Source organism: Gasterosteus aculeatus, chromosome 12 (genome assembly GCF_964276395.1).
Source record: "Gasterosteus aculeatus chromosome 12, fGasAcu3.hap1.1, whole genome shotgun sequence".
Lineage (NCBI taxonomy): Eukaryota > Metazoa > Chordata > Actinopteri > Perciformes > Gasterosteidae > Gasterosteus > Gasterosteus aculeatus.
Window position 1 is genome coordinate 23,756,755 of NC_135700.1, and position 11,296 is coordinate 23,768,050.

General features: G+C 49.6%; 1 protein-coding gene and 1 long non-coding RNA gene across 3 annotated transcripts in view; one reads left to right on the forward strand and one right to left on the reverse strand.

Moving 5' to 3' along the window:
• adamtsl5 (ADAMTS like 5) overlaps positions 1-4,080 on the reverse strand; it is an 18,650-nt gene extending 14,570 nt beyond the window's left edge. For both annotated transcript variants that reach the window (XM_078085930.1, XM_078085929.1), the window contains exon 1: positions 3,550-4,080. In XM_078085930.1, the coding sequence (XP_077942056.1) occupies positions 3,550-3,572 (23 nt within the window). In that variant the 5' untranslated portion in view covers positions 3,573-4,080. The remainder of the gene's footprint in view (positions 1-3,549) is intronic.
• LOC120830695 (uncharacterized) lies at positions 3,665-11,232 on the forward strand. Its single transcript, XR_005713934.2, has 2 exons — positions 3,665-3,932; positions 10,897-11,232. It is a non-coding gene; the product is annotated as an uncharacterized LOC120830695 (long non-coding RNA).
• The last annotated feature ends 64 nt before the right edge of the window (positions 11,233-11,296 follow it).

Sequence of the window (11,296 nt, forward strand, 5' to 3'; positions counted from 1 at the left end):
CACGGCATCCCAGAGTCTCCTTCAATACAGCGTGATGTTCATTTAGTGAATTATGGTCCACTTAGAGTCAAACAGACCATAAAGCGGGGGACGCTTTAGGGCGGGGCTACACAATATTGTGGTTTCTGTTGATTAAAATCAACAAAATCATGCATGTTAGTCTCCTGAGATTTTATTTAGTTATTTAGTCAAAGATGGACGTCCTATAATCGATGGAAACCAGTCAGGTTACATTTCTTTAAACCTTTTTCCGGGTCGCGACACTGAAAGTTTGTCTTCGCATCGATGCACAAAGCCTCAGACTTTAAACAAACGAGTGCCGTCATACGCCGCTGAGCTGAGGGTGAAGTCCGTCTCACTTTCACTCGGTCTCTGGCTGCAGCTTTTGGACCTGAAGAGACGGCGGCCCTGGTCACTGACTGCTGCCCCCCCCCCCTTACAGGGGTCCTCACAGAGGTGAGCGGGGGTCAGGCCGCCGGCTCTCATTGCTCCGGGGCGGGGAGAGCGACGCGCCGCCAATCAATACGAGACCACTGCTTAGCTTATTTTGACAACAATGACATCATCTTAAATAAATGACTGATACGATTTAAAATACAAAGACACGGCAGCTGCATCATGAAGGAAAGATTGAGAGCTGATGAATCGTGTTCTGAAGCAGGGAGCGCCCACATTCCCACCCTGCACAAACAAACAACTGTTATCGTACAATTACACGAGTTTGCGGCAGGTGAGAATGTGACCTTTGACCGGCTGAGAGTCACGGAGACACCTGACTGACGGCCTGCTGCTTTGTGCTCTTTACGGGGACCACTTCAAATCATCCACACACGCTTTCCAAAAGCAACACGTCCTCTCAAGCGGGGGGCTGTGTCTTGACCTTTGACCCTGCCCACCCACCCAGCGTTCATGGCGAGCCTGGTGGAGGTCCTAGTGGTTAAATGGAGCCCGCCCTGCTGAATTAAGCGACACAAACTCTTTACAGATGGTCGTTGAGAAGTGCCCCGACCCCTGAACTCTGAACGAGGTAGAAACAATCGACCGGCCGAGCTTCTTAGACCACTAGCAGAGCCTCTTAGACTACGAGCAGAGCCTCTTAGACCTCTAGCAGAGCCTCTTAGACCACTAGCAGAGCTTCTTATACCACTAGCAGAGCCTCTTAGACTACGAGCAGAGCCTCTTAGACCTCTAGCAGAGCCTCTTAGACCACTAGCAGAGCTTCTTATACCACTAGCAGAGCCTCTTAGACTACGAGCAGAGCCTCTTAGACCTCTAGCAGAGCCTCTTAGACCACTAGCAGAGCTTCTTAGACCACTAGCAGAGCCTCTTAGACCACTAGCCGAGCTTCTTAGGCCACTAGCCGAGCTTCTTAGACCACTAGCAGAGCTTCTTAGACCACTAGCCGAGCTTCTTAGACCACTAGCAGAGCCTCTTTGACCACTAGCAGAGCTTCTTAGACCACTAGCCGAGCTTCTTAGACCACTAGCAGAGCCTCTTTGACCACTAGCAGAGCTTCTTAGACCACTAGCAGAGCCTCTTAGACCACTAGCAGAGCTTCTTAGACTACTAGCAGAGCCTCTTTAACCACTAGCAGAGCCTCTTAGACCACTAGCAGAGCTTCTTAGACCACTAGCAGAACATCTTAGACCATTGGCAGAGCCTCTTAGACCACTAGCAGAACATCTTAGACCACTGGAAGAGCCTCTTAGACCACTAGCAGAGCCTCTTAGACCACTAGCAGAGCTTCTTAGACCACTAGCAGCACATCTTAGACCACTGGCAGAGCCTCTTAGACCACTAGCAGAGCTTCTTAGACCACTAGCAGAGCTATTTGGACCACTAGCAGAACATCTTAGACCACTAACAGAGCCTCTTAGACCACTAACAGAGCTTCTTAGACCACTAGCAGAGCTATTTGGACCACTAGCAGAACATCTTAGACCACTAACAGAGCCTCTTAGACCACTAACAGAGCTTCTTAGACCACTAGCAGAGCTTCTTAGACCACTAGCAGAACATCTTAGACCACTAACAGAGCCTCTTAGACCACTAACAGAGCTTCTTAGACCACTAGCAGAGCTTCTTAGACCACTAGCAGAACATCTTAGACCACTAACAGAGCCTCTTAGACCACTAGCAGAGCTGTTTGTGGCCCCGGGAACTGGTCCCCATTGTGTTTACGAAACTACAATAGATCCAAAGATGTTGATTGCTGCCGAAATGTCTAGACTCTCAACCACCTTCCCTTTGCTTCGCTTCACTTCTTCCAGGACCAGGAGGACACGCCGGGTACACCGTCATACCTCGGGGATTATGAGATTATCTTTTCACAGCCACTCTGACTGACGGCGAGCCTCTCGACGGGTCTCCAGTCGTGGCAGCAGCTGTGGGAAAGCATGCAGAGATGCACGAGTAACGCAGAGACAAAGAACCAAACTCTCCAACATTCGAAACCAACGAAGCCCAAAGAGAAAAAAAACTCCCTGTGAACGTCTCAGTTTAATAACTAGAACAAACACTAATGCTTCAGGGGCAGAAGCCCCAGACCTGGATCCCCGGTTCCTCGGCTGGAGGCCATCGTGCCCGTCAGGTCTCCACTGCTAACACGCAGTAAAACGCAGCAACATCAAAGCACAGAGCAGTAAACTCTTATCTGACGGGACCTTGACTGTGATGGAGGTCGGGACTGGATGTCCACAGCACCTCAAGGCCCTTTTAGAGAGACAGCAGGGAGCTTTTCATTCAAACATCTCACAGTGAGGAAAAGAAAGAGACGATAGATGGTTACGCAGGAGTCCTGTGACTCTCGTCTGCTCCACGTCCTCCAGGAAGACAATGACATCACAGCGCAGCAGCAAATTAGAGTCCTCGTTTTGAAGCTATATGCTCAGTGTTCCATGGTAAGCAGATTAGAATCAGCTCATGGGGCTGACAGGGAAGGCCCAAACAAACATTCCTCCAGAGAGTAATCAGAGGGACACGAACTGAGCCTGAGTTCTCCTCCACCTTCCAGCCCACGAGAGGGAAAAATCACACTTTCACATCTAAGGACGGTCGGCGTGTGATGTTTATACCTGAGAGTCAAAGCACGAGTTCATGATATCAAGAGATAGTTAGTGGAAGGACCCCCCCCCCCCCCCCCCCCACCACCACACACACAACTCCACCGCTGTTGCAGGAATAGATCAAATATGAGGGGGTATTTATAGCTGGTGACATTTGTGAGATGAAGGTAGGGAAGCATGATGGGGCGATACGCGGGGGAGGATTACCTCACCACCACTGGATCTGACCCCCCCCCCCAGGAGAAAAAGCTTGGTAATCTAAACGGCTTTGAACATGTTTCCCTCACTGCGAAGGGGGTCCAAATACAAAGAAAGCCTCCGTGCTGCACGTTGCTGCGATGAGAGAGAAGCCTGGAATGTGTCACCTCCATCCTTCACTGAGCTGCAAGGGAAACTTCAAGAGCTCACGGTAAACATTTAGAAAAGGGACCACATGCAACTCAATCACAGCACAAACAGTCTCTGCCCCCCCGGTGAGCCTCACCGCGTCAGCGGAGACGAGGACATGGTGGATCCTCGGGCTCAGGTATGTTGCATTCAGGTGCCGTTTGGATCCCGCGTCACGGGGCGAGACGTCGCGGCGCGGACACGCGGCGCATCCCGGCGGCGCGCTCCGACGCGCGTTCCATGGAGCCGCTTCCCCGCGGAGCTGCTCCGGCTTCTCTGTTCTTCAACTCGTTGGTTTTCTCCAAGTGGAACTTGCGGATGTTCCGCTGCAGAACTCGCGCATCCAAAACGGCTGTGACTCACTTCCCAAAACGCATCCGTTTTGTCCTCCGGGACGAGAAGAAGAACCGCAGCTGGGATTCACATTATTCCAGATGTGAGAGGGTCCGGCTTGGAACCTTCTCGGTTATTGTTCAGCAGGTAAATTGGACCTCCAGAAGATGTTCCTCCTCTTCTCTCTGTGGCCGCATTCCACTCAGCGCACCGTGCGGCGGGAATAAAGAGTCACCGGGAGCGCACTTCTAGTCCTGCACCGCGCACGTGATGTGTGCACGAGTCTCTCTCTCTCTCTCTCTCTCTCTCTCTCTCTCTCTCTCTCTCTCTCTCTCTCTCTCTCTCTCTACCTGAGTCGCATTCCTGCGGTGAACGCGCCTCTCTCCTCCAATCAGGGCGCAGCAGCTCCTGTGACTCAACGTTTCCTGATTGATTAAACTATTACTTATTATTATAATCTCTTACTGATGTGTTTGGATCATAAATACGTTGACTAAAATAAACGGTAAAAAAAAAGATGAAGCGATGGGTGGTACGTATTCGTTTTACATAAATAACAAAGTGGTTAAACTGCCTAAATTAAAGAATTATCATTTCTAGATTTATTAAGGTTCAATAACTATATTGAGCACACAGACACTGTATGACAGCTCATATCTCCACTAATTGGGTTTTGTTTGGCACCAGTTGCACATTATTCTTGTTCTGAAAACATATGCAACTTGTACATTTTGACTTGTTTTTCACAGGTTTTACTCGTTATTATCTTGAAAAGATGTTCACTGCAAACCAGGTTCATTACAGCCACAACAAACTACTTTCTGCCACATATTTGTTTTGTTTTGGCCGCTTGTTCCAAAGAGATGGTTGTACATTTCATTTCTTTGTTTCTGATAATCTGGTTTACTTGAAAGTGTTATTATTATTATTATTATTATTATTATTATTTCAATACATATTTGACGTATAATTTGTTTGGCGCGTGAACGTTTTCCTTCCTCCAATGTGGATCGTGACAGAAACACTTTGAGAACCGACGCTTCACAGTGACCTGAACGGTGTCATTCTTCCACCTGATGTTGCAGTGAAAGCAGTGCATTCTGGGAGTCATTGCGCTTGTTCATCGACTGTAAGAAGAGGACGTGGTTATCGTGACGTTACACGTTGGTTTGACGCCTCAAGTTCAGTGATTTTGCTGTCGACATCATGAATTATGTTTACAATGTTTACTGAGGGAATAAATCAAGAGAGAAGTAGAGTCATTTCCTCATAGACGTCTATGGGAGCAGAGGAGTCGCCCCCTGCTGGTCACTACAGAGAAGTAGAGTCATTTCCTCATAGACGTCTATGGGAGCAGAGGAGTCGCCCCCTGCTGTTCACTACAGAGAAGTAGAGTCATTTCCCCATAGACGTCTATGGGAGCAGAGGAGTCGCCCCCTGCTGGTCACTACAGAGAAGTAGAGTCATTTCCTCATAGACGTCTATGGGAGCAGAGGAGTCGCCCCCTGCTGGTCACTACAGAGAAGTAGAGTCATTTCCTCATAGACGTCTACGGGAGCAGAGGAGTCGCCCCCTGCTGGTCACTACAGAGAAGTAGTAATTTCCTCATAGACGTCTATGGGAGCAGAGGAGTCGCCCCCTGCTGGTCACTACAGAGAAGTAGAGTCATTTCCTCATAGACGTCTATGGGAGCAGAGGAGTCGCCCCCTGCTGGTCACTACACAGAAGTAGAGTCATTTCCTCATAGACGTCTATGGGAGCAGAGGAGTCGCCCCCTGCTGGTCACTACAGAGAAGTAGAGTCATTTCCTCATAGACGTCTATGGGAGCAGAGGAGTCGCCCCCTGCTGGTCACTACAGAGAAGTAGAGTCATTTCCTCATAGACGTCTATGGGAGCAGAGGAGTCGCCCCCTGCTGGTCACTACAGAGAAGTAGAGTCATTTCCTCATAGACGTCTATGGGAGCAGAGGAGTCGCCCCCTGCTGGTCACTACAGAGAAGTAGAGTCATTTCCTCATAGACGTCTATGGGAGCAGAGGAGTCGCCCCCTGCTGGTCACTACAGAGAAGTAGAGTCATTTCCTCATAGACGTCTATGGGAGCAGAGGAGTCGCCCCCTGCTGGTCACTACACAGAATGCAGCTTTAACTTAACGCATCGGAGTACACGGGTTCATGTAGCCGCGGTGAATATGATGGCGTGTCAGGCCTCTCTGGATGTGATGTCGCCGTCCCAAATGTCCCTGGAATGACTCACGGGCCGACAAATGTTGACTTGCAGACAACATGAGCCATAAATGTCCGTCGATGTGGTGACAGAGTGCCGTTCGGACACAGTTTATTATTATCATCTGAGTGGCCAGTTGATGTACTGCATTACTGTTACTGAGCACGTCGCTCTCCACGCGAGGCCCCTGGTTCATGTTCAACACCTCCGTGCAGGAACGGTCTGTCCGGGGGAAGCTGAAGCTCAAAGGAGGCCTCATGTCCTGAGTCAGCAGGACATTCCGTCTCCGTTCTGGACAGCGATGCATCGTCCAGGGAACGTCCTTGAGCTCTGTACGCGCACTAAACGATCTCATCTCAAGACGCCGGGTTGTCCCCAGTTGTGCGGCGTGCGAATAAACCAACGTCCAGGTGACGCGTGTGTAGCTGCAGTCATTCTAAACTCTGCCAGATGTTTGTACCAACACTGTCCCGTGTGATAGAGAGCTTTGCGTGAGCAGTGGGAGGCTCCCCTCTACCTGTATACACACATAATGATTAGTGGACTTCTCCGAAGTCTCTGTGCTTGTCTCGGCTTGCAGAGACCCAATACCCCCCCCACCCCCCCCCCCGCTACCTCCATCCTCTATGAGCCGCTTAGAGCTCCGCCTTATTGAGTCCAAGAACGCAAAGGAGCCACTTTACTACTCCTCAGGGACCTCGATGGGGAGGGTTGCTTAAGGGCGGGGGAGTTAACTCCCCCCCCCCCTCTCTCTCTCTTTCAGGTGTTTACACCGAGCTTGGCAGCCGGCCAGTGTGAATGGTGGACGCGTGTTGGGTGGACTGGGTCTCACGCAGCGGGGCTGATGGGAGACGGCCGGGGGGGGACGAGAAGAATCGTTTACGTTACACAGCTGCAGCTTCGTTTCACACAACGTACCGAAAAACACAACGTAAACATAAAGAAAACATGGCAACACCAAAAGGGGTCGTTACCACGGCAACAAGGACGACCTCACAGATTGTTGGTTTGTTGACCGACGTTTTGAAGCCTCGAGTTCAACGACTTTGCAGTTTCATCTTGAGTTACAGATGGTCTGTTTGACTCTACATGGACCATCATAGGAGACATAGGAGACATAGACGTCTATGGGAGCAGAGGAGTCGCCCCCTGCTGGTCACTACAGAGAAGTAGAGTCATTTCCTCATAGACGTCTATGGGAGCAGAGGAGTCGCCCCCTGCTGGTCACTACAGAGAAGTAGAGTCATTTCCTCATAGACGTCTATGGGAGCAGAGGAGTCGCCCCCTGCTGGTCACTACAGAGAAGAGTCATTTCCTCATAGACGTCTATGGGAGCAGAGGAGTCGCCCCCTGCTGGTCACTACAGAGAAGAGTCATTTCCTCATAGACGTCTATGGGAGCAGAGGAGTCGCCCCCTGCTGGTCACTACAGAGAAGTAGAGTCATTTCCTCATAGACGTCTATGAGAGCAGAGGAGTCGCCCCCTGCTGGTCACTACAGAGAAGAGTCATTTCCTCATAGACGTCTATGGGAGCAGAGGAGTCGCCCCCTGCTGGTCACTACAGAGAAGAGTCATTTCCTCATAGACGTCTATGGGAGCAGAGGAGTCGCCCCCTGCTGGTCACTACAGAGAAGTAGAGTCATTTCCTCATAGACGTCTATGAGAGCAGAGGAGTCGCCCCCTGCTGGTCACTACAGAGAAGAGTCATTTCCTCATAGACGTCTATGGGAGCAGAGGAGTCGCCCCCTGCTGGTCACTACAGAGAAGAGTCATTTCCTCATAGACGTCTATGGGAGCAGAGGAGTCGCCCCCTGCTGGTCACTACAGAGAAGTAGAGTCATTTCCTCATAGACGTCTATGGGAGCAGAGGAGTCGCCCCCTGCTGGTCACTACAGAGAAGTAGAGTCATTTCCTCATAGACGTCTATGAGAGCAGAGGAGTCGCCCCCTGCTGGTCACTACAGAGAAGAGTCATTTCCTCATAGACGTCTATGGGAGCAGAGGAGTCATCTGTATGAAATATAATAATCACGTAGAGCAGCAAATTAATACTAAAACTGTCTTGAGGAGATTGATTGAATACATTTTATTTTGTTCACATTCAGAGTTCAGCCCCACTCCAAAAAAAACGAAGAAGAAGAAGATATAAGTTATGAGAACTCCGACTGTTTACACTCGCAACAAGGTGACGGCATCAACGTGGATCAGCGTCTTCAGGAGAGCCTGCAGGAACCTCCTGCTTCCATCTGGAGCTGCCCTCCGTCACCCGTGCACCACGTGGACGTACAGGTGGAGGCGGCGTCCCCGCGGTTCCGTACGCGGGGGCCGACCGAGCAGCTGTGTCAGAAGCGAGCGACCCGGAGGGCCGAGGGTTCTGCTTTAAATGCAGAAGACGGAACAAAAAGAACAGCTGGCGGCAGAGAGAGAATAACACACACACACACACACACACACACACACACACACACACACAGCAGCCTCCAGTAAATACCACCAACTACATTTACTGGACGGGAAGCAAACAGCGGCGTGCTGCTAAAACACGAGTCACATAACGCCGGCAAACACTTCTGTTCAGGATCCTTCTGGTTTCCTCCTCGGCCTTTGCCAATGATATCGTGTCAACACAATAGATTACAATTTACGTAATGTAACTCCCTCACTAAACACATCCAACGCGGCCAACTAGTCCTTTACCTTTGGTTCTATCTGTGAAGGCTTGTGCCTCACAAATGACCCCCCACAACCAACCAGTATATGAACTCCTCTTATGGTATTATTAATAATGCTTTTTCATGCCAGAAATGTACCCTACTTTCAAACATTCAATCAATTTAACGTGTGGCATAAACCCCGCCCCCCCCGTCTCTGCTGTGTGTCCCTGAAGGGACGCATACCGTTCTGTCTCAGACGGACGCAGACAGGAAGGTTCAGAGGTCACGAGAGATTTTACTCTTCTCAGCGTGCTGCACGCGGCTCATTGAGTCATTGCACAACTCATTAGCTTAGTAACTGTTTGTTGATGCAGTTAATCCTCAAAATGCACACACACACACACACACACACACACACACACACAGGGTTCTGACCACAAGAGGGCGCCAAAGGCCACTGAAAGAGCTTCAGCCAAGATGAAAACTTAAAATTAATGACACAGATGTGAAGAAAGTAGAAAATATGCTTAATCAAAAGTTTAGCAAAGCGTTCAAAGCGTTTGAGGATGTTAATGCTGAAGTTGTAGCTTTATTGGATGAAGATGAAGGTCAAGCAGATCAACATGTATTTGGTAGGATCAGCACCCGTAGGAGAAAACTGGTGGTCTGCAATGTGGAAAAAAGTAGGAAAGCAAAAACCGCGCCGCTGGAAATAATTTAGCAAATGAAGGCGAACAGTGTGACGTTAATGCCGAGGAGAAAGAAAGACGTCGCAGAACGAGTAACCGTGTGCTGTCTGCATTAAGGAAACAAGCACTTGAACTCGAAGAAGTGCAGATAAAGGTTAAATTGGAACAACTAAACATTGATACTATTGCGAAATCCAGTGCAAAGCTCAAGGTGCTTGAAGAGCACGACAAGGCTAAAAGGAAAGCGGTTTCTCCTCGACATCAGCGCTAAACCTCAAAGCTGCACTGCTAACCACATCTCAGTGGTGGAAATAGAAGAATTGCAAGTGAAGCAGAAAGAAGCTGTGAAGAGAAGAAGAGGCACCTTGTTACCAGCTCAGCAAAGATGGTGGATGAACACGACGCTGAGAAATGAAACATCAGAGTGAAAATAATCGTTGCAGCAGGTCGACACTCTGAAGAGAAAACTGAAGATTACAAGGCCTTCGTGAAAGGGATTATTGAGTCGGGACCAGGTTCAGTGTAGTCCTGATGCTCTGTGTGAACCGGGTTCAGTGTAGTCCTGATGCTCTGTGTGAACCGGGTTCAGTGTAGTCCTGATGCTCTGTGTGAACCGGGTTCAGTGTAGTCCTGATGCTCTGTGTGAACCGGGTTCAGTGTAGTCCTGATGCTCTGTGTGAACCGGGTTCAGTGCAGTCCTGATGCTCTGTGTGAACCGGGTCCAGTGTAGTCCTGATGCTCTGTGTGAACCGGGTTCAGTGTAGTCCTGATGCTCTGTGTGAACCGGGTTCAGTGTAGTCCTGATGCTCTGTGTGAACCGGGTTCAGTGTAGTCCTGATGCTCTGTGTGAACCGGGTTCAGTGTAGTCCTGATGCTCTGTGTGAACCGGGTTCAGTGTAGTCCTGATGCTCTGTGTGAACCGGGTCCAGTGTAGTCCTGATGCTCTGTGTGAACCGGGTTCAGTGTAGTCCTGATGCTCTGTGTGAACCGGGTTTAGTGAAAAAAATGAAAATGAATTCAGACTGAACAATAAAAGCAGTTTGCAGTCAGAGCTCATGAATTACTTTCAGGCAGCAGCTCGATTCAGTTCTACGTCAGGTTCCCACCAGCTGGATGGTGAGTGTACACACACACACACACACACACACACACACACACACACACAGGAATTTGAGGCTGGCATCCTGACCTGCCCAGACTCCCTGTGTGGACCAACTCCAGCTCTGACTGATGACTGTGATTATCTGTTCAGCTGCATCACTGTGTGTAAGTGTGTGTGTGTGTGTGTGTGTGCGTCCGTATGTATGTGTGCGTGCGTTGTTTTGGGAACTCACTCCCAGATTGCTTTCAGAGTTCGAGGGTTTGGCCGACGTACAGCAGCCCACACTGTCCATCTGCTGGACGATACCGTCCCCACACACAGTGTGTGTGTGTGTATACACATGTACATACACATACATACATGCGTGTGCCTTGAATCCGCAGGCAGGCACTAAAGTCTTTATTAAGTGAAGAATAAGCTTGATGTTTGGTTCTTTCCACCAGGGGGCGACTCCTCTGGTCCCATAGAAGTCTACTACCAACATGGATGCGTCTGTTCATCCAAGATGGAAACCACAAACCAACGAGTAACGGACCGGACTCCGTCACCCGGACTCCGTCACCCGGACTCCGTCACCCGGACTCCTGCCACTTCTCATGAACGATCAACTAAATTGATGTTGATGTTGTAACACAATTCCATTGCGATCCATGGAGGAAACAATAGACGTTACACTGCTGAAGCTCTGCAAGAAGAACAAAGAATCCTGTGGAGCACTTTGTCTCCATCACTTAACCCACTTTGATTCAGGATCTCACCAAATAAACATCACTGCTCAACATCTGACTCATTTCTGTGGTGTTAATTGGCCGTAGTTCTCCATCGAAGGGCTTTTCATTTTTG